The sequence below is a fragment of the Pinus tabuliformis genome, chromosome 6 (assembly GCF_031772625.1).
Source record: "Pinus tabuliformis cultivar Carrire ecotype Pingquan chromosome 6, CPIR1, whole genome shotgun sequence".
NCBI classification, from domain to species: Eukaryota; Viridiplantae; Streptophyta; class Pinopsida; order Pinales; family Pinaceae; genus Pinus; species Pinus tabuliformis.
Window position 1 is genome coordinate 1,423,838,985 of NC_142292.1, and position 24,401 is coordinate 1,423,863,385.

Genomic DNA, 24,401 nt, shown 5'->3' on the forward strand with positions numbered 1-24,401 from the left:
ACTACTCTACAAATTTTTGATAAATCCACAATGACATAAACTATAAATACATGAGGAAAATTATTTTTTCATTTATTTACAATTTATCTCACTATAGTTATATCAGTAGTATGAAAAGTGGTTACTTTTTGGATACATAATTAAATCTTGCATCCAATGAGTATTGAAATTTGAGTAAACATATAAGGAGTTAAGTCAAAAATGCAATTAAAGAAATTAGTTCTCTTCCTTTCCCTCAAAAAATATTTACCTAATCTAGGTGGATGTTGGTGGCCACCCACCTATTCCACCTAGACCTCCAACGGTTTCATTTGTTTCCTTGTCTATTTCAACAGTTACTATTTTTAGCAGTTTTTCGGGTCTCGAATTTTCAGAGCAGTTTTGATCTCCTAAATGACGTTCTTTTGAGGTCTGTTGCAGGCCCATAGCTATAGGAAGGGGCTTGCGGCAAAACTTGCAGTACTTGGAGAGATCTTTCCAACAAGTATCGTTTGTGCCAAACAAAGATAATATGACCAAGTTATGACCCCGGGAAGTTGGCTGCCCAATTAACCCCAACATTGCCCACAAACTCTTGGCGTATCATCTCCTGGGGTTAGGGTTGTGGTATTTTAGGGTTTTCTCATGTTTTTCAATGATATATAGGCCCTTGAGCTTCATTGTAACACAATTCAGAGGCATGTAGCCACCACATCTCTTCTCAGAGATAAGCTACCATTGCCTGAGCTAGTCTTATTTCCATTCTGTTTGTAAGCATATTTCAATATTTGATATTAATGAAATGAAATGTTATTTCTGTTGAATCTTTGTGTTTATGGTTATATCTATAATTTGTTGCATTCCTGTTTAAATTTAGATAAGTGGTATCAGAGTGGTTTGCTCATTCTCCATTTTTCATTACATGTCCCCAACAAGGTTGGGATATAAGGAGTTAGGGCTTGAACTGGTCAAACCTTTGCAAGGCCAATCTCGCAAATCTCGATGGCCTCCCATGGCGGAAGAAAATAAATACGAGGGGGCAGGAGATCCTATCAAAATCTTGCTTGAAGAAGCCCTCGAGCGACAAAGGAACATGATGATGGACAACTTTGCCCAGATCCTTCAGTGGCTACCAGGGGCAACACATCTACTTCTAGTAGCTACTTTGGAAATGCCACACCCTTTAAGGTACAAGTTAACTTTGACATTCCCATATTTGAGGGTTATATAGATGCGGACATCGTAAATAGATGATTAAATTTGCGAGAAGGATATATTTTTGTTCATGATTTTTCCAGCCAAGAAAATATTATTTTTTCTCTTCTCAAAGCCACCCCCCACGTCAAGGACTGGTGGGAAACCTATTGCAAGCAGAAGGATGAAAGTACACCCTCACTATTTTTGGTCGCACCCACTTGGGATTCGTTCCAGGACGCCATCAAGGAGTAGTACTACCCTGTCGGGAGCTATGAGGATAAACACATAAAGTGGACCACACTACGACAGGGAAGGAACCAAGACGTGCTAGAGTTTACCAATGTTTTCATTTCCTTCGCACGAAGTTGGGTATCAAGGATTCTGAGAACCATTTGGTACTCAAGTATCGCGACTGCCTCCACAGGTACTTCCAAGATGAGATGGAGTTTCTAGACATCTCCTCACTTAGCACGTCGTACCGATATGTTGTCAAGATTGAGCAGAAGCTTAAACAGAAAAAAAGATACTTTGGATCTACGAATTTGAAGCAAGGGAAAGGCACCCCCAAATCGTAGAGCAAAGGGAAAAGCTAAGGCGGGGCGACTAAGGATAACCTGTCAAAGTTGCAAGAAAATAACAACACCACAAATTCAAATAAGGACACAGGAAAGTGATGTGAGTTCCATAAGAGCTCCACTCACAACACAAGTGAGTGTCGGGCCAAGCAATCACTAGTGGAAAGATGAAGGATTCTGAGTCCGATGTATGTTTCGACTCTGAGTCAGAAACTGACAAGGGGAATGAAAAAGGGAAGCATATCATTAACGCAAAGCCTAGTGCCACTGTGGCCACCACCAAGATCCAGAAGATTGAGTCTAAAGATCCAGAAGAGGGGAAGCGCCTATTCCACTCACAGATGTGGGTGAAGGGTTCTCCGCTATAGTTCATTGTCGACAACGAGAGCCAAATAACCTCATTTTAGCAGAGGTCGTGAAGTGGCTGGGCCTATCGACTATAATGCAGCCTATTAGGAATAACCATTGTCGTTAGACCAAAACCCATAGGTTTTAATCAACAATCGCATCGCTAGAGATAAGCATTTACGAGAGGCAGTTATTCCATGTCACAAAACACACGGGGAGCATTGGTTTATCCAATGTCCAACGATCTCTCCCCCAACGTGAGTTGGGTGTGTATCAAACTCGTGACCTATGTTCTGACACCACTTGTTGGGAATCACAATTGTCGTTAGACCAAAACCTGCAGGTTTTAGTCAACGATCACATCGATAGAGATAAGGATCCATGAGAGGCGTTAGTCCATGTCATGAAACACACGGGGAGCATTGGTTTATCCAATGTCCAACACATCTACAGCCATGCACCATTGGGTGGCTTCACCAAGGATGAGATCTCTACGTCAACCAGTAGTGCCACATTCCCTACAACATTAAGCCCTTCATGGATGAGGTATTGTGTGATGTTTCTCCTCTTGAAGTTTGTGATGTATTATTAGGAAATCCATAATTATGGAGGCGACATGTTGTATATGAGTCTAGACCTCACTCTGTTATTATTTCTTTGGGTACTAAGTTATACAAGATACCAATGGTAACCCCACCTACCGACATCTCTTTGATCTTTGCTAAGTAATGCAGTAAGGTTATCTCCCAGACTAGGAATTTTTTTTTCTTTATTATTCGCTCTCAAAGTAAGGGGAAGGTCATAGCCACGCCCATGGCCCCCGGGAAGGGTTCCTCCAAGCAACAAAAGTAGGTGGATGTGATCGTGGAAGAATACAAGGGCATCTTCTCCTCACCCACAGGGGTACCCTTGCATTATCAGGTCAAGAATTCAATCGATATGACTCCCGAAGCACCTCTACTCAACGGGGTGATATTTCATCGCTCCATTCTAAAAAATGAAGAGATCAAGCGGAAAATGCAGGAGTTGTTGCAAAAAGGTCACATTCGACCAAGTTCCTCGCCTTGTGGGAGCCCGATTGTACTGGTACAGAAGAAGGATAGAACTTGGAGGCTCTGCATTAATTATCGAGCATTAAACAAAATCACTCTCAGGAATAGGTATCTAATCCCATAGACTGATGACCTGCTAGACCAACTCAAGGGGGCCAAGTACTTCAGCAAGATCGATCTGAAGTCTAGTTATCACCAGGTTCCAATAGAGCAAAAAAATGTATGGAAGACTACCTTTAAATCCAAGGAAGGCATTTTTGAATGGTCGGTTATGCCCTTTGGGTTGACAAATGCCCCTGCTAATTTTATGAGGCTAATGGATGACATCTTGTGGCTCTTCACAAAATCGTTCATGGTGGTTTATCTGGACGCCATACTCATCTTCAACAAGAGTTGGGAAGAATACTTGCAACACATTCGGCAGGTCCTTAAAACCCTTCGGCAACACAAACTATGTGCCAAATTGGAGAAATGCACCTTTGGCATGAGCCAGGTCCAATACTTGGGGTACATCATAGATGAGCGTGGCGTGCATGTGGACCTGACCAAGATCCAAGTCATTCAGGATTGGCCAACCCTGACCACTCTAACAGAGCTTCACAACTTTTTGGGCCTTACAAATTTTTATCGGAGGTTTGTGTTGGGATTCTCCCATATCACTTGGCCTTTGAGTCAGATTACTAAGGGCGGGGTGAAAGATTTTTTTTCAAAAGATTCACACTCCTAAGGTTCAAAAGATTCATGGTCTCCTGACCATGTGTACGTTGATGAAGTCCCCCTGGATCCCAAATCTTAGTTTATAGTTGATATTTTTCCTTGTTGGATTGTTTTCCCTTATCCTCTTGGTTTCCAGGGTTTATGTTATTGTTGTCCACTTACTCTACTGATGCAGAGTTCCTTCGTCAGTTGCACCTATTTACTAGTTGCCTTCCTCTTCTTGGTGTATCTCATCCTAGATGTTTCTCCATAAAATTCATCACTTCTTCTATTACTTCATCAACCTCTGCTTTCAACTGAATTCATGTATTATCGTTGTCCTTACATTGCTACCTATTCTCTTCTTTCTCAAGAGTTATAAAATTATTCTTCAACTCTAACTCACTTCTTTATTAGTCTGCTATCCACATTTTTCAATTTGTTCCTCTTTGTTTCTGAATACAAATTCTCCTTCCTTTAACTCTGTTTTTGCAATCTGCATATGCAATATTTTCCTTTCTATCATCTACTCCAAGAAATTTAACTCATCAAACAATTCAAAATTAATTTGAATTGTTTCCATGTCCTCTGTGCTTTGATCTATTGTCAGTGATTCCTTTTTAGAAAAATTACTTTTATCTTCAATTGTACTCCCTTCCTCGGGCATGAGACTTCCAATGGCAATTTCCTCAATCATGCCTTCATGAAGTGATCTTGTCCCTTTAAATGATACTACTTCATGGTCTATTCCTTCATAAAAGTACTAAAATGATGTTTCTTCATCCTCCTTTAAATAAAAACATGGGGATATTATTTTCCTCAACTTCCCCTGACATCTTAGCTTCGACCTCTCCAAAGTCATTAAACAAATGCCCATAAAATTTCTCTAATTATTTCACTTCCTCGAGAAGCCTCACTTCTTCATTAGCTTGCATGATCTGAACTTAGACAAGAATTCAACAAATTATAGATATAACCATAAATACAAAGATGCAGCGTAAATAACACTTAATTTCACTAATATTAGAATACTTAAATATGCTTACAAACAGAATGGAAATAAACTAGCTCAGGCGATGGTAGCTTATCTCTGAGAAGAGATGTGGTGGTTACTTGCCACTGAACTGTGTTACAGTGAGGCTCAAGGGCCTATTTATTATTGAAAAACAAGGGAAAACCATAACCCCAACAAATGTAACACCAAGAGTTTGTTGGCCCCATTGGGGTTAGTTGGGCAGCCAACTTTCCGGGGTCGTAACTTGGTCATATTATCTTTGTTTGGCACGTACAATACCTTGTTGGAAATGTCTCTCCGAGTATTATAGGATTTGTAGGATGCCCTTAGTTACAACTACGGGCCTGCTGCGGACCTAAAAAAATGTCGTTTAGGGGGTCAAAACTGCTTCGGAAGTTGAGGACTCGAAAAAATACTAAAAATAGTAAATGTTGAAATAGACAAGGAAACAAATGAACTTGACTGGAGGTCTAGGTGTAATTGTTGGGTGACCACCAATGTCCACATGGATCACTGCATAAATACATAATTTAAGTATTAGTCACTTTTTTCCACACCTGTAGACACACACAAAATGTCAGATTCAAAAACATGGGTCTCCTCTTCCTTCAAGACTTCATTTATCTGATCTCCTTTCTGCAGACTATCTAAAAATTCTTCTTCAATATCTTTGGCTTCTCCTATGCCAAAGAACACATTCCTTTTAGATTTAACTTTTCAAAATTCTTCTTTCAGCCTGTTATACATCCTTTGTTCCAAAATTCTCTATAAAGAAGGTCATCTTACCTTCCTCTTTCTCATTATCCAGCCGTAATATCCACATTTTGCAAGAAATTGCTTGAGATTATCAAAAATATTCTCTCAATTCATCCAATTTCTTCTTCTCTTTTTCTTCCTTATTCATCTCCTTCTCCTTCATGCATTTTTCTTTGGCATTCCTCTTTGTTTGTTTATGAATTTCCTTTGAACCCTTCACATTACTATCAATAGTCATCTTCACTTCTCTTCCTTGTGAACTCTTATTGTTCACCTGTGAGATACAATAAGCCTATCTTCTTCTTGTAACAAGTTTGTTGCCAGCTACCAAAACCAAGTTGTCCTCTTAGTATCGTCTCTTCCTCTAGACAATTTGACCCAGTATCTTCTCTTCCTCTAGACAATTTTACCCACACTCACTATGGAACTACCTTTCTAAAAGATTATACCCCTCTCATTAGTTGGAACTCATCATTCTTCTGGTTCCTTACAGTGTACCCCTCTCTGCTTCTTTCTCTGAGCACATCTGATCCTAAACTATTAAAGTTATTAGGCTTCTATAGCTTTATCTTCTCACTCATTTTTATAACTCTAATTTCCTCACCATCAACAATTCTTCTACTACCATTGGGTTATGTCACCATCGTTTCTTGAACTCTTTGGATTCTACCTCTTTTCTATCATAGCTTTGCTACTATGGTGGTTGGTTGTTGCTTCCTGCAAACATAATATTTCACAAAAATCATCAAAATAAATAATATTTTTGCCAAAATCTCTTGTTCAATAAATTCTCTATTGGTCCACTTTCTTGAACGAATTTATTCTTCAAAAGATCATCAACTCTACACTATCCAATTTAATCTCTTTTAAGATCACATCATCTCTTTGAACTTCTTGTAATCATCTTCAAGTTCTAAAGAAAACTTGTATTCTACAATCTTAAAAAACTTCAATGTTCTCCCTTTATAACCTTAGTCAAATCTCCAATCAACTTCATTCTATATAAAAATATACAAAATAAACAGATTAAATTACTCAATCATGATGGTTTAACCTTCCAAGGGTTGTCATCTTCCATTTCCCTTTCTTGTCTACAATTTCTAGTTCAAATTTACAACTACTCTATTTCTCCACTTGTCCTTGCCTTTCTTCTCAAAACTCTATGCCTTTAGTTTTATTGCATATGTCCTTACTATCATAGCTCCATAATATTCTTTAATTTAGAGCATTCACTCCTTAAAATATCCAACAATTCTCCAACATTGTCTTCCAAGCTCTGCCCCGTGATTAGCTTTGCGAAAAAGAACAAATACCTCATTAAACTCTAGATCTAATTGACTATGGCACCTTCTTTCACTATTCTGGTTTTAGAACAAGTTTCAATGTTATTATCTTTTTTGTTGATCCACCTCTAGTGTTTCCACTATCTCTTTGTTCATCCACTAGGAAAGTATAAAAACCCCTTTCTAAGAATTATCAAGCTAAAAAAACTTTCCATCTCTGATACCACTTGGTGCAAGCTCACTACTGAGCCTACTAATTCCCACAATGATCAAATTTCTCTTACTAAAGGTGCTTCATTCAATCCTTGTACAGATGCCTTACGGGATTAAAAGGCTTGTTCTTCACAATTTTACAATTGGATGTGCCTAAGGGTCAAGCCAACGTTGCATAAAATCTCGTAGCCACATCCTTTCTCAATAGCCCCCAAAGCCAAAAATATTCCCATATAGCGTTGGCCCTTATAATGCACAAGACCAACTATAATACACGATCTTGACACCTGGAGCCCAACTTTTTATTCTAAATTCCTATGGATCTTTGCTTCCGGGTTTTCCTTGCTCCTGGATTGGCCCACTTCTACTCATCCATGTTGCCTCTCTATTTTTTGATTGGATTTCACCATACCACCATGTCCCCGCATTGAAAGCCCGACGTGTAGCCTTGGGTGCTCCAAAATTATTTTGTTGAGTTAGGCATCGACCAGGTGGGCTCCACCTGCTTCATTCCAACATGGTGTTAAGCCTTTCTACAGTCTATCAAATCCTCCAGGGAATGACTTCCAGGTGGGTCCCATTGCTCCTCTGCTCCATAATTGTCGAACCTACTATAATCCTTAAACCCTTTCCTTTAAAATTCTCAGTGTGATCTTCGATTCAAATCTCAGGGTGGGGTCCACTTACTCCTTGTCCACGCTTACGCTACACTAACTATATATATATATATATATATATATATATATATATATATATATATATATAGATATAGATATAGATATAGATATAGATATAGATATAGATATGCTTGCGTAGAGCGAGCACTCGTGTCGATTCCAACACTCAAACGCATGGCACCTTATCAAAGGCCTTCCAGCTTAGCCATGCCACGTCCGCCCAATGCCTAGTCGGCCCAGCAACTCCCTTGCCTGTCTCCTGGCTCTGAGAAGTGTCGTATCCCGACATTTCCATTTGAAAGATCCCGATGCTAAACCTTACCGAAAATTTATTAAATCATTTATGGGATCCAAGTTTCTGGATTCCGGCTCGGTGCTTTTATTTAGTCTCCCCGACGACGTCTATTGTTGGTTTCTAGTGCTGGAAGTTGGGGATTCTTTGTCAATGCAAATATGCTAAGTACTGACCTCTGGTCTTTGGATCTATTAATGTATCACTTCGTCGGTTGTTGTTTATAATATATATAGCAACTCTTCCACACTTCTTTTTTACTGTACTGTTCGCGTAGCACAATGCACTTCTCCTGCAACCCTTCTCGGATATACTATGTGCACAACAATATTCTAGTTATACAACCATACAAATCCCTAATGAGTTTTTAACTCCTACAGTCATTAAATGACAAGACCTGTGCATTTAGCAATATTGAATAGTGACAGAGGCTAGTGCTTCAATTTCACTCGAAACATAGTGCTCTCTCTCAATTATGTAGAATAAGTACAAAACAAAAAGGGCCCCTTGCCTCAAAATACATCTCTCATATCTCTCTCGGCCTTTTGGCCTTACTTGGCCCTTAATTCCTCTCGAATCCTCTCTCTTACACCATCTTCTCCACTCTTTATCACTATGAATTTTTTTATTACATTTTGTACAACAAGATTGAAAACCAACTTTTGGTTTCAGATCCTCAATTTCCTCTTAGATCCACAAAAGACTCACTTAGACCCCTTAACTTAGGCTATCAATCTAACCACCCAATATTCTCTCCAAATCTCACATAATTATCGAGATCTTTATGAAAGAGAGATCCAAGATAATTTTCCCACACTTTTATAAAAATGATCATGATACATAGATTAATGCACTCAAAATAAATAATTAAAACAAATTTAAGGAAACAACTCCCTTTGTAAATGAAAGACCCCTAGTCTAGTCAAAACTACATTTTGACTCGCAGTAAGATGCTCTTGCATCATAGACCCAAAAACAAGTAGGAGAAAACTTGTGATCTTCAGCTTCAACCATGATGAACCAAACTATGTACATTTCATTGTATATCCTTGTTAAAGCATGTGAATATTTATGTATATATTGAATCGCTCATGTCTGTTGTGACTTTTAGTTGATATCTATTGCCAAATCACAATTTTAATCATATCCTTACGATTTCATTGGTTTTCAATAAGGCTATTGAAAATTATTTTTTTGATTGGTCGATCTCAGGTTTTTAACTAAGTCAGAGATTTAAATGCATGATAAAAGTGAATGATTCCATTCCAATCATAACACCAAAAAGTAGTGCTTGAATATAGTGGGTTGAGTCATAAATGACACCTTTTGGATGAGTCCAGAACTATCACTCTTGAGTTTTACAAATTTGGTTTCTTCTCACAATAATTTTAGATGTACTCATGCCTTAATGTATGTTAATTTCTCTATTGTAGGTTGAGCCTCGAATCATGTGTTAGATTCTTCCTTTATCATTGAGAAGAGTGGTGTTAAGAACCACTTATCTTAGTTGGACATTGTGATGTATATGGAAATTAACAGATAACTAGTACAACCACATTAATATAAATGTGGGTGATATATACTGATAGGTGTATATTAAAATAAATTATATAAATAAATAATAACAATATTTAAAGAAGAATAATATATAATAATTAATGACAATAATAATATGTAATAAATATAAGATAATAATTTAATATAATGATAATAATAATAGAGTAAATTAATGATATAATGCAAATTAATGATGATAATAATAATTGAATAAAAATGTTTTCTTTATATCATAATAATTAATAGAAATATTGTAAAAATAATAATATATAATAATTAATGATGACAATGATGATGATGATGATGATGATTAACATCCACTAAGATTGATATGGTTTATCGGACCTTAAGAAAGAAGCAGTTAATTGGGATTATTTAAAATTTTATTTTTGTGATAAAAAAGGAGGGAGAGAAGCATTTCGAGGTCACTGTAGTTTTGCTGATTGAACAAGTCAAGGAGGTTGGTAGTGGGGAAAATGTTTTGGAAATGAGAGCAGATGTGAGTAAGGGCCAAACAATCCAAGAGAAAGTGTTTTCATCTTCAACTATCTTATTTTCACAAAGGAGGCATATTCTCTCGTCCCAAGGTATCTTGGGAATAGACCAATGTCCGGTTTCACTCCAGAGTTCATGAGAATTAGTTCTAATCCTTGCAATATTCATTCTCTTCTTAGCACTGGTTAAGGTAGAATAATAAAAAAGAATATAATAATAAATTAATATAAATTAATGATAATAATAATAAAGTAAATTAATGATAATAATGTAAAATAATGATATAATGTAAATTAATGATAATAATAATAATAAAATTATTATTTTATAATAAAATAAAAATGTAATAATATTTAAATAATAATTATGTCAATTATTGACATAATTATTATTTAAATATTATTAAATAAATAATAATTATATTAACAATAATATAAAAAAACATTATTAATAATAATTAATATCATTATCAATAATAATATTATTTTTTATTATTATTAATATTAACCATGGTCGACCATGGTTGATTTCCATATTGAAACAATGTTTGTCACAATATAACACTGGAACATGGTTGACCATGATTATAATTCTGAGGGATTTATATTAAACTGTAGGATTACTATTATAAATCCTATGAATAATATTATACCCTATGAATATGAACCCTTACATTAATAAATTCAAGGAATCAATTTATAAACCCAAGGGATCAATACCAAAAACCAAAGTGACTATAAAACCAATGAAATTAAATATTAAACCCAAGAGATTATAAACCCAAGGGATTTTTTTTTTTGCTAGAGCAAGAGTCAGTCTTTCTATTATCTTGTCACTTTGAAGTATAATACATAAATTACATTGCTCCCAAAGAGGAAGTGGGCTATAGACATAGCCATCACTTCGAGCTTATGGGAAGAGTCAACTGCTCGGGAAAAGGGCCTATTGCCCAAAGAGACCAAAACCACCACCACTTCTGCCCGTAGCGGTCATATTTAAACGGAACTAAAACACAAACCCTTTAAATAAAACTTTGGGCGGACCCGAAAAGGTGAATAGAGACCACATAATTAAGGCTTCAGGTCCACTATGGAGCTCCCGGACCCACAAACTTGCACGACGAGGCAGAGCCCTTGATCTGCAACTGCTAGATCCAACGGCCAAGGGAGATATCGGGCAGAGAAGAAGCCTAAGGAATACCTATCCAATGAGGGTGGTATTCTCTCTCCTTTGGAAGCCACGTGTTGTTTCCTGAATGGCATCGGAGACAAATCTGAAAAACCATATCAGGTTTAGAGGACGCCCGATAACCCGGAAACTGCTTGACTTTTGATAGCCCTAAACAACTTTGGGCGGACCCAATGTGGGGAATAGTGACCTTAAGATAAGAATTTCGGGTCCGCTTTTGGAGCACCCAGACCCACTGGCTTGCTTGATGAGTCAGAGCCCTTGATTTACAGTTGTTGGATCTGACAGTTGAGGGTGATATCGGGCGGAGAAGGAGCCAAAGGAATACCCGCCTGATGAAGGCAGTTTTCTCTCTCCTCCGAGATCCACGTGTTATTCGTTGAGTGGCATCGGAGGCTTTGTTGAGAAACCTCTTCGAGTTTTGAGGACGCCCGATAATCCGGAAACTGCTTGACCCTTGATAATCCTGAAACCTCTTATTCTTTGCACTACCTCCATCCATTCTGCTACGCCACCCAAATGAACTGATGTTTCGCAGTTTATAGCTAATCATTATCATAATTCTACCTACCCGCCCACCTGCAGAGCCTGACTGTGCCAAAGCTCATGTTTTTTATCACTTGAATCCCTAACATCCATAGATTAAAGGTTGGCAGGCAGATTCCCCTTCATGTGTTGATATTTTTCCTTGTCTGTTAGGGCTAGAGTATGGCAACTCTCCCGTAGTTGCCCTATGGGTATCCTTTCCCACACACAACACTTGTTGTCTTTTGTGCATCTCACCCCTTCATTGGCAAGCCAGTCCGCTACTCTGTTGGCATCTCTACGTACATGCACAAAACTAAGAGTTCTTAGTATTCTTAGGTGCGATTGGATTCGGTGATAGACCTGTAGAAGTCTCTAGTGTTTCGAGACTTTGTCGGGTGCAGTGCCTGTGCTCAGCCGCTTCACTGCTTTAATTATTAATTCTGAGTCAGCTTCAATAATTGTGTTATGTAAATTTAACTCTATCAAAATCTCTAAGCATTGTTCAACTGCCATTAGCTCAGCCATGTTGTTAGTGGCCCTTCCCAGATGACTATGAAAGATGACTTTTATGTTTCCCTCTTCATCTCTTATGTCTCCGCCATAACTTGTGTCCCCAAGGTTACCTTTAGAGGCTCCATCTATATTAAATTTTAAAAATCCATGGGGAGGTGGTTGCCAAAAAGCCTTTCCTACTGAGATTTGCTTTGTCTTCTTAAATGTTCCTTGAGGGACATGAGACTGGAGTCCCAACAGTTCTAGAATTTGAACATCCCGTTGACCTGTGGTTTCTCTGGAGGTTGCTTCCGAAGGGCAGTGACTGTTTCTTTGAGCTGGTTTAGGATTTTGTCTATGATACTTTGAACTGAGCTTGACTTATCTTTGAAGATCCTGTTGTTGCATTCCTTCCAAACATCCCAAATCAGGAATCCTGGAATCATAGTCCAGGCTGTGTTTACTGTCTCATTGTCTGAGAATTTCTTCCTCCAATTCCTTAGAGTACCAATGATGTCATTTTCATTCCTATATGTCTACTTGAAGATATAGGCTACCCAATTCCATAAGGTGGGGGTGAAAGGGCAGAGGCTGAGAAGGTGGTCCATTGTTTCTTCTTGCAGACCGCATAGTTGGCATCTTGAAGGCCCAGCAAAACCTCTCTTTCTGAGATTCTCCCAAGTTGGAATCTTTTTGTGCTAAGCCAACCACCTGAACAGTTTGATCTTTATCCAATGTGGGTTGTTCCATAGGTCTTTCCATGTCTTATCAGGGCTTGGGTAGTTAAGTCCTGTGGCTATTCTTTTTGCTTCTTTTAGGTTGAAGATGACCTCATTGTTTTTCCCCCATCTTAATAGATCATTTGAGGTAGAGGTCAAAATTTGTCTCTTTTCCGACCCCGATCGGGGTGAAGAAAAGGAAACGATGCGGAGAAATGATGGAAATCAAGACGTGGAAGCTCAAGCCACCTCCTGAATTAATCATCCCTAGTTATGCAGAGCCGGCATGTAGAGGTGGTCGAAAACCGAGGTGTGGAGGAGAAGGAGTAATGGCGAGAACAGGGGAGAATGATGGAATAGTTGGGGCGATGGAGTGTAGGATAGGCAACGAAAAATATTTAAGAGCTGGCGAAACCAAAGCAGAAGTTACCCAGAGGATTAGAAAAGTGGTGAGGGCAGAGAATAACAGTCAAAGAAAACCGGGTATTCGACTCAGGAGAGGGCAGGAGACAATGGCGGAGAGAAGAAGGAGGGTAGGAGGAAATATAGATGAGAAAGGGAGCCAAATGGGCCAGGACAAGGACAAGCAGGGAGCTCAGAATGATAAAGAGCAAGCTAGGCAAAGAACTGAGGTGCGAGGAAATCCCCAGGAAGTTAAAAAACATCTGCCAACCAAAGGAAGAGCGGAGAGGGTGAACAATCAGGAGAAGGAACAGTCAGAAGAAGAAGAAGGTCAAGGAGCGGGAGAAATGGAAGTTGGCAGGGAAGAACAAACGGGGAAGGCGACGACAGAGGTAGGGCAAGGCAGCTAGAGCACCAACAGAGGAAGACCCTCCCGTAGAGGCAAAGGTAGAAGTCGCAGGGGCCGGGGAAGAGGCTGGCAAGATGACGCTTATGAAGCAGAGATGCAACAACCCAATCGTCAGAAAAGAGGACGGAGAACAACAGAGCAGATGGCCCAGGACATGGAAAAGGCGTATAATGAAGGGACGAATGAGGATATTAGAAGAATTATCCAGGAGCTGGAGAACAATGTGTTGCAGGAAGCCTCTGACCCTGAAATGGAGGACTGGAGCATTCTTTTACCGGACCCAGGAAACACAAGGGGACGGTTATCTCTGTATAAACAAGCCTTGCATGTCTATTGGGTAGTGAAATGGATAATAGCAAAAGCCATGGAACAAGTAGCAGAAGAGATGATTGAAATAGCTCAAGGAATCCCCAATCTAAGAAGGGAGATGAAAAATCTACATGTCACTATCCAGATGCAGGATACCAGGTTAGAGGAAATTCAAACCCTGCTGAAGAAGATAACTAATGGGTAGCACAAGGAGGAGATCGAGACAGAATTCATGGTACACTGAGTCTTTTTGTTCTGTCTTCAATTTAGAACTGTTATAGCAGGTAGAATCACTAAGTTGAATGTAGGTAGAGAATGATATATATGGTAGCCTTGGCGGTGTATGTATATATGCTATGGATTGGTATTCTCAAACTGATGGGGATCAACAGACCTAGTTTCCCTTCGGGGCGGGTTGATATCACCTTTTGCATGTACATATTTTATCTTAGTTGCATATAATAGAAAAGATCCTACAGTAGCTTACAAAAAAAAAAAAATTGTCTCTTTTCGAGAATAGCTTCCAAAACTTTTGCTTGGTTCTTCAATAGTGTTTCTGCATTGTAGTCTGGTACCTTCCAAATTCTCCATTTACCTGTGTTCCTTAACTGATCCCGGTAATTGCTTACTTTTTCCAGTCCCTTATTAATGGTGTCATTTTTTATAAGGACCAGTTCTTCTCTGCTGAGGTTTTGTTCTTGTTGCCAGTTGTCCTCCCAAAACCATGCAGTCTTCCCATTTCTGATCTCCCAGAAACTGTGTTTCTGAACTAAGTCTCTATTCTCCCAAGCCTTGTTCCAAATATGGGAACCTATAATGTGGCATGTCATTCTGATGTGGTCTGTTTCTCGCCAATCCATTTTGTATTTCTGTTTCTAGAGTTTAGCACAGGGGTGTCTTACTTCCATTAGCCATCTCCACTAAAGATTTGCCCCCAAGACTTTGCTTATAATGTATGGGTCATGGAGATCCAAACCTCCATGGGTTTTGGGTTTGCAGAGCTTGTCCCAAGCTACCAGAGCCCATTTCTTTTTCTCTTCCCCTTTACCCCAAAGAAAATCCCTTTGAATATTCCTGATTTGTTGTGTTACTCTTTTAGGTGCCGGAAGTGCTGATAACATATAGATTGGAATGGTTTGTAGGACTGCCTTTGTGAGAACTAACCTCCCCGCTAAATTCAAGGATTTGTTTGTCCATTTGCTGACTTTGTCCTTCAATTTATTTATAACTGTCTCCCAGACTTCCTTGCTTAGAGGTTTGTCAGTGAGGGGTACTCCCAGATATTTCGAAGGAAGATGATCCCTTTGAAATCCTAGAATTCTGGAGAGATTTCTTTGTATTGAAATATCAGTATTAAAAAAGAAAACTTTAGATTTTATGAGGCTTACCTCAGTACCCACAACCAATGCAAACTCCTTCAGGATTTGTTTGAAAGCTTTGGCTTCTTTGACAGATGGAGTGCCCTGCAACATAGTGTCATCCACAAATTGTTGGTGGGTCAATGAGTCCCCATTCGGAGTGAGTCTAAGACCCTGGATTCTGCCTTCCTGTTTGGCTGATGAGATTGCTCTGCCCAATCCTTCCATCATGAGAATGAAGAGGAAGGGGGAGAGGGGATCTCCTTGTCTGAGGCCTCTCGAAGGCTTGAAGGTTCTGGAAGGAGAGCCATTAAGAAGAATAGAGCAACTAGCAGTGGTGATGAGTGCCATAACCCATCTTATCCAGTTATGGTCAAAGCCATAAGCTTTAAGAACGTCCCTTATATAAGACCAGCTTAACTTATCATAAGCTTTCTCTATGTCCAGTTGTATTATCATGCCTGCTTGCTTATTAGTCTTGAGGGAATGCACCACTTCGTGTGCTTGGATGATATTATTAAGAATTTGTCTACCTTCCACATATCCAGTCTGCTCTTCTGACACCAGTGTTGGTAAGAGGGGTTTGAGTCTGTTAGCAATTACTTTAGAAATGGTTTTGTACACCACATTGCATAAAGAAATGGGTCTAAATCTGTCTGGAGTCAGAGATTTTTCCTGTTTGGGGATTAAGGCGATGAAGGATTCATTAAGTGCTCTCAGAACTGATTTTGATTTTCTCGAGTCCTCCACCACCTCCAGAATGTCATGTTTGACTGTTTCCCAACATGTTTTGAAGAAGTCAACATTGAAACCATCTGGGCCTGGAGCTTTTCCATTGTGCATCTCTTTGACGGCTTCATAGACCTCTTCCTCCATTACTGGCCTGTTGAGATTATGATTATCTTCTCTGGTTACTAATTTTGGAATGTGCTTAGTAAACCCTTTAGTAAATTGAGATCTGTCTTCCATGGTCTCCTCTGCTATACTTTGAAAATGTTGAACCAGAACATCTTCCATTTCCTTGTGGGTATTTTGTGCTATTCCTCTAGGATCTATAAGTTTTGTGATCCTATTATGAGTCCTGTGTTCCATGGTAGACTTGTGAAAGAACCTGGTATTTCTCTCCCCTTCCTTTATCCAATGCACTCTGGATTTCTGTTTCCAGAATATTTCCTCCTGCTGGCACCTATTGTTCCATTCTTGTTGTAGTGAGTCTGCTTGCATTTTCCTTTCCTCTGTGAAGCCTTCTGTGATGAGAATTTGATTGATTTCCTATAGTTTTTTTTTCCACTGCTCCTTTGGCTTTGAATATGTTTCCAAACTCATTTTTATTCCACTCTTTGAGCTTTCTCTTGATGTGTTTGAGTCTCTGATGTAGGAGGAACATTTTTGTGCCTTGGTAGGGTATTTCTTCAGCCCACCAATTTCCAATGTTAGTGGTGAAATTAGGGTGAGTAAGCCAGATGTTTTCAAACCTGAAGGGTCTATTCCTCGGGGTTCCAATAAAGGAGGCTTCCAGCTGGATGGGCCAGTGGTCCGAGCCTCCGAAAGGCAGGATAAAAGTAGTCATTATATTGCCTGTGAGAAGGAGTTCCTCCGAGATTATGAATCTGTCTAATCTCGAGGCAACTTGGGTAGTTCCTCCTCTCTTGTTGTTCCATGTGAAGATGCCATTTATTGTGTCCATATCCACCAGTCTCATATTGTTAAGGAAGTTCTGAAAGGCTATTGAGTCTCTTCCTAGCACTCTGGTTCCTCCTTTCTTTTCTGTGAGAGATCTGATCATATTGAAGTCCCCTCCTAGAATCCAGGGCACTGCTGGATGTCTCTCCCTCAGTTCTTCTAGTGAGGTGAGAAGCCTGAGTTTTTCATCCAGAAGTTGAGGACCATAGACATTTGTAATCATGTAACATTCTTTGTCCCCCAAAGGTTGGATAACCATTGAGAGGTGGTTTCTTGAAGCCTCTGCATCCAAGATTTCAAACTTCTGAGGGTTCCATAGAGTGAGAATACCTCCAGCTGAATTATTTGCTTTGACTTCTAGGTACTCATATTTACTGAGCCATTTGCTGTGATTTTCTCTAATTTTGTCTACTGAGCATTTTGTTTCCTGAATAAACACCATATCTGGTTTTTCTTCTTTGATTCTGTTACTGAGATTTCTTTGTTTCCTTTTACTTCCTAGTCCTCTAATATTCTAGGTTGTGAGCTTCATAATGAAGGATTTGTAAAGGAGTAACTGGTGAGATCTTTCATCTTACCTGAGTTAATCATGAGTTTTCCACATTCTGTCAGTAGTTCATTCTGTCTTTTTCTTCCTCATTTCTTGCCTGGGTTCTTGGTGGAGTGCCCTATTATCTTCTCCTTTGATTTAACTCCTCGGTTCTCCTGGCTGTCGTGGTTTCTTTTGACTCCTGCAGCCTTTGTGTGTGACCTTCAGAGGAATAACTGTTGTACTCTGTCATACTCCTCTTGTGGTAGAGAGTCTATTCCTGTGTTGTTTCCCTGCTCTAGGAACTTTTCTAGTTCAAGGTTCTCCCTCTCAAGGATCTCCTGTAGGTCTTGGTCTTCCATTCCTCCTTCACTTGGGGTCATCTCTTGGTCCCTTCCAGGTTCCATGATGCTCGGTGTGTCCTCCTTTTGTCCATTTTTCTCCTGTATGATTTCCATGTTGTCCTCTTTTTCCATTTCTGTATGATAGACCTCTGTGTTCTTGTGCATTCCATTTTCTCCTCCTTCCTCTTCTAAAATCCCGAAACTGTTATGACTTGGTATCTTGCTTTCGCTAGGTTTCTTTTGGGACTTCCCCCCCCCCCCCCCTTTTCCTCTACCTCCCACTTTGGTAAAACCCTTGGGGTCTTTTCCTTTGTTGGGTCTTGGGGGTTCCTCCCTTTTGTTGAGTGGGCATTCTCTGAAGAGATGCCCATGTTCATGACATTTACAACATCTGAAAGGGATGTGTTCATAGTCGACTGCCTGGACCCATTCCTCGTCATAAACTTCTAGAATGATTTCATCTGGGAGTGCCCCTGATAAGTCCATTTCTACACATATGCGGGCAAAGGAAGTATATTTTCCTCGCAGAGTCGCCTCTGATATCTTTATGAAATGCCCTAATTTGTTACCTATAGCTTTTAACGAGTCCTTCAGCCAGTAGTCTAAAGGTAAGGAGTATAATCTTATCCATACCGGGACTAATGTGAACGTTTCTCACTCCAGAACAAAGTTCATCACCCAGGGTCGCATGTATAGCCCTGCAGCGGCATAGAAGTATGGTCCTCCTTCGAAGACTCTGTCTTTGTCTTCCAGGTTAGTGAAAACCACTGTGAAGAACCCCTTGGAGCCAAGATGTAGTTCTATTGCCCCCTTTGGTTTCCAGTTGTTTCTTATCCATGTATACAGTGCTTTCTCTGTGGGCCATATGCCCATAAACTTGCAAATGACTGCATAAGTCGCCATATGTTCTCTGTGCACCTGTAGCGCAGGATCATTTAAAACCACCCTGGGTTTAATGTTAGCTTTGGGCTTGCAGGGCCCCTTCGCAGAGTTTTTCTCAGTTCTCTGACTGTTTTCGCCAGGATTTGTTTCCCACCTAGCTTCCTGGTGGGTCCCTTCCTTATCATGGGAATTGCTACCTCCCTGTTTGTGAGTTTCCGTTGATTTTATCTCCGCCTCAGTTGGTTTCCAGAAATTGCTCAGACTCGCCTCTATGTTTCTGTTTGAAACCACATTACTGTAGGAGGGAGTGGAGCTCCCTCCTCCAAGCCCTTCCATCGTTACCAGTTCGCTGTTTTCGCCCCTTATTAAAAAAACCTAGCTCCTCCAAAACCTCAACCCAAACCCAGGGGATTTATATTAAACCCAAAGATTTATATTATAAACCCTATGAATAATATTACACTCTAGGAATATGAACCCTTAGAATAATAAACTCAAGGGAATAATATTAAACCCAAGGGATTAATATTTTAAACCCGGGGTATATAAAACCTAAGATAAATACTATAAACACTAAATAAACATGGTTGAACCACTCTTTGTCAAAATGTGATGTTGGACCATGGTTGACCATGGTTCATTTTCATATTGAGACAATCTTTGTCAAAATGCGACATTGGACCATGGTTGACCATGGTTGAGCATGATTGATTTTCATATCGAGACAATCTTTGTCACAATATGACGTTGGGCCATGATTGAATTTCATATTGAGAAAATATTTGTCATAATATGATGTTCAACCATGGTTGACCATGATTATAAACCCAAGGATTAATATTATAAACCCTATGAATAATATTACACCATAGGAATATGAACCCTTAGATTAATAAACCAAACAGATTGATATTATAAACCAAGGAAATAATAAACCCAAAGGATTAATACTAAGGACCCAAGGGAATAATATTAAACCTAAGGGATTAATATTGTAAACCATAGGTATATAAACCCTAAGATAAATACTATAAACCCTAAAATAAACATGGTTGACCATGGCTGATTTTCATATTGAGACAATGTTTGTCACAATGCGATGTCAGACCATGGTTGATTTTCATATTGAGACAATATTTGTCATATTGACCATATTGACCATGATTATAAACCATGGGGATTTATAATAAACTGTAAGATTAATATGATAAACACTATGAATAATATTATACCCTAGGAATATGAACCCTTAGATTAATAAACCTAAGGAATTGATATTATAAACCCAAGGGATTAGTACTTAGAACCAAAAGGGATTATAAACCCAAGGGAATTAAATATTAAACCCAAGGGATTAATATTATAAATCCAAGGTATAAAACCCTAAGATTAATACTATAAACCCTAAAATAAATCCAAGGAATTAATAAACCCAAGGGATTAATACTAAAAACCCAAGGGAATAATATTAAACACAAGGGATTACTATTATAAACCCTAGGTATATAAACTCTTAGATAAATACTAAAAACCCTAAAACAAACATGGTTTACCATGGTTGATTTTCATATTGAGACAATATTTGTCAGAATGCGGCGTTGGACCATGGTTGATCATGGTTTATTTTCATATTAAGACAATCTTTGTTAGAGTGTGACATGGGACTATGGTTGACAATGATTGCAAATGGTTGACCATGGTTGATTTTCATATTGAGACAATCTTTGTCACAATGGGACGTTAGACCATGCTTCACCATGGTTTGTTTTCATATTAAGACAATCTTTGTAACAATTCGATGTTGTGAAATACTATTATTAAAAATGCATCATATAATTTTTATTAAACTTTGTCATTGTGTATTTTTTCCAATAGTTTTGACAATTTTACCTTTTCACATAAAATAGTTTTTAACAATATTTTTTTTTTATAGAAACGGATATGGATTTGTATTAGATAGTGGCCAAAGTGCCTTTCACCAGTTACAATAGATCAGGCATAGCCCTTAAACTTTCTTCCACTAACTGATCATAGGCCCCAAGCTTTGGAGATCCACGAATTTTACTCAAGACTAGAGAATCTATCTCCATTATTTTTCCTATTTTAAAAGTAGAAACAAACTGATTCAGGATAATGCGGTAAAACATAATATTATTTTATGGTATGGAGTCCCACTCCTCCATTCCGTCTTTCAGGAGCGAGCCAGCTGGAAGAGTCACTGCCCTATTGGCTTCCAAATCAACATCTTTGTTGTTCCCCCTCAAAACATGATGGATGTTTGTAGTCTGGAAAGATTTCACCAGAATTCTAATTCTTGAAATCACTCTTGCCAATCTAATATCTGAAGGTGAAGAATCCTCCATTACGACTTTGATAATTGACTGAGAATCTCCTATTATATTGACATCTGAAATACCAGAGGCCTTTGCTTGTTTGAGTCCTTGAAGAAGAGCCAAGGCTTCTGCTTGAATGTTGGTGGTTTGTCCTAATCCCCAAGCGAACTTAATCACAATTCTGCCCTCCTTGTTCTTTATCACTCCTCCTGCCCCAGCCAATCCGGGATTGCCTTTCGCTGCCCCATCGAAGAATAGAGAGTATCTGGCTTGCCTATTGAGCAGATCATATAGATCATTCTCCTTCCCTCTGAATTGCCACTCTTTTGTATCTTTGTGTTGCCTTGTTTCTCCAGAGAATTGGAGATCCATCGAGGCACCCCAATCTAATTCTTGCTGTCTTAGATTTGAGTCCGGCAGATGTTCCCCCAGACTTTCCTTCCATAGATTTTAATTTTGATAATGGTGAAATGCAGATTTAAGCTTTCATCTCTGAAGACTCTTCTATTTCTCTCCAGCCATATATGCCAGCAGGTAAATTTCGGTAAGGAGAGCCATGCTGCTTTGAAACTTTCGTTTTTAGGGAGCGATTCTGGGTAGAAGCTTTGCCAGTTTGCAAACAAGTCAGAGATGGACGTAGGTAAGATGAATTCTGTTTTCCAGTGGCTCAAGAGGTTCTGCCAGATCTCTTTTGCGTATTTGTAGTCCAAAATAATGTGCTGGGAATTTTCTTCACTGTCACAGCACAAATGGCAACGAGAGGGACCTTGAAATCCTTTCTTCTTCAATCTGTCTTCTGTTAAGATTCCTTTCTGGCATAACAGCCAGCAGAATCTCTTGATCAACCAATTTCTGGTCAAGATAGAAACTCAGGACAGAAACATGGAGGACGAAGAGAAGCAAGGATAGGGGCAACCTTGCCTAAGCCCTCTGGAAGCTTTGGAAAAGCCAGCGGCTCTCCCGTTCACCAAGGGAGTGATCCAGGGGTCGACAACACAAGCCCGGATCCAATTGATAAAGCCCATGCCAAAGCCAAATTTATGCAAGACTTCCCAAAGAAAGCTAAGTCTGACCCGATCGAAGGCATTTGCCAAGTCTAGTTTAATTACCATACCTTTCTCTTTGTGAAGTTGGCTCAAATGAATCGCCTCTTGCACTATAATGAAATTGTCAGTAAGTTGTCTCCCCTGAACAAACCCACCTTGATTTTCTGGAATGAAGGCTGGGAGGATGCCTTTAAGCCTATTTGCAATCACCTTTGTGATTATTTTATAGCCAATGTTGCAAAGAGAAATAGGGCAGAACCGATTGAAATCTTTAGCGCCCTTTTCTTTGGGTATGAGGGAAAGAAAGGCAGAGTTAGTGTTACCCCCTATTTTCTGACAATTTTGAGATTTCAAGACCATTTTGTAGAGATATTTCTCCACAATCTGCCAACAGACTTGAAGGAATCTTGCAGTGAAGCTATCTGGGCCTAGGGCTTTGTCAGGCTCCATGTGAGAGAGAGCATCTTTTATTTCTTTTATAGAGATCTTAGCTTCTAGATGCTGATTCATTAGAGGGGAGATCATAGAAGGAACCGCTTCTAGAAATTTAGAGTTTGGGTCAGTCACTCCCTCTTCTCTGTACAGATTTTTAAAGTGATTGAATGCTGCTCTCTTTATGCTCCCAAAGTCTTTGTGAGTCAAGTTTCCTTCTTTGATTTCTGCAATAGAATTGTAGCTCTTTCTAGATTGAGCTTGTTTATGAAAGAAGGCGGAATTTCTATCTGCCGCTTTAAGCCATAAGATCCTAGACTTTTGTCTCCAGTGCTCTTCCTCCGAAAGGCAGGCTTTGTGGAAGGTTTGTTGTAGCTCGGCTTCCTTATCTAACACTTCTTTAGTAATTTCTGCATCCTCACTTTGAGCATGATGCTGGGTAAGTCTGTCCTGGGCTTGCTTTCTCTCATTAGTAGGGGAGGGGAGAGTTTTGGCCCATGATTTAAGAACTGTTTTCAGTCTTCTAAGCTTTTCTTCCCAAATGAAGAAGGGAGAACCCTTCACTGGCAATTTCCAACTGTCCTGAACCATATTCAGGAACTCAGGATCCTTGACCCACAGAGGGTTGAATCTGAAAGGTATGGGGCCAAGATCCTTGTGAGCCAACATTTCAAGCATAATAGGCTTATGATCAGAAATACTGCAAGGGAGAATATGTAATCTGGTTTCTAATCCCAACAAAAGAAAAGAACTCTGCACCAAACATCTATCAAGTCTAGCAGCAATATGACCAAGGCCTATTCTTTTATTTGACCAGGTGTACTTACCATTTTATGTGGGAATATCGAGCAGATCCCAGTCCTGCATGATATCCTCCACCCACTCCCTTGTTGGGTCCCTTACGATTGTGCCTCCTCACTTTTCCTCCATGCGCAAATTGAGATTTAGATCGCCCGCAATAATGATGTTTTCCAGGTTCTCAAACTCCAACAGATGTCTGATGGAGTCCCAACACTCCCTTTTCTCCCCTAAATTTACTGGTACGTAGACATTAAAAAGGCAGAATGTCTCCCTCAAATCCACCAATTGTAGCTTCAGGAACAGCCAGTGGGTATTTTGGATCTCAGAGACCAACCTATACTTGAGAGGATTCCAAAGAGAGCCCAGCCCCCCAGAAGCTCCCCGTGCTGAAACTGCTTGGGCTCTACTTCCCTTCCAGACTTTTTTACTGGTTTGGAGAAACTCATTATCCTCCATTTTGGTCTCCTGGATCAGAAGAATATCTGGGGCTTCTCTTTTAATAAGACTTCTCGTTGCTTCTTCTTTCGCTTTACTCCCCATTCCTCTGTAGTTCCAGGAGACAATCTTCATCATTTAGGATTATGGTGATGGGCTCCCTTGGAGCCTTGATGCTGATTTCTTGCCATCTTCGGCTTTTTAGCTAGCAACCTCTCTAGGGTTGGTTGGCTGCCCTGTAACTTGTCCTTGTATGTTTCTTGCTCTCTTTTCTCATGATCTGTTTTACGCCCTCTTATGGATCTCCTTACAGAGGTTTGGGTGTCACCTATTTCTCCTTCCTCCTCCGAGTCTTTCGAGTCTTGATCCTCTTCCT

General features: G+C 39.5%; 1 protein-coding gene across 1 annotated transcript; it reads right to left on the minus strand.

Annotated features, from left to right (window-relative positions):
• Positions 1–23,704: 23,704 nt before the first annotated feature.
• Positions 23,705–24,163, minus strand: LOC149263984 (uncharacterized). The gene has a single exon (XM_089393194.1). It carries the CDS (start codon positions 24,161–24,163, stop codon positions 23,705–23,707), a length of 459 nt encoding a protein of 152 aa, XP_089249320.1.
• Between the last annotated feature and the right edge of the window lie 238 nt (positions 24,164–24,401).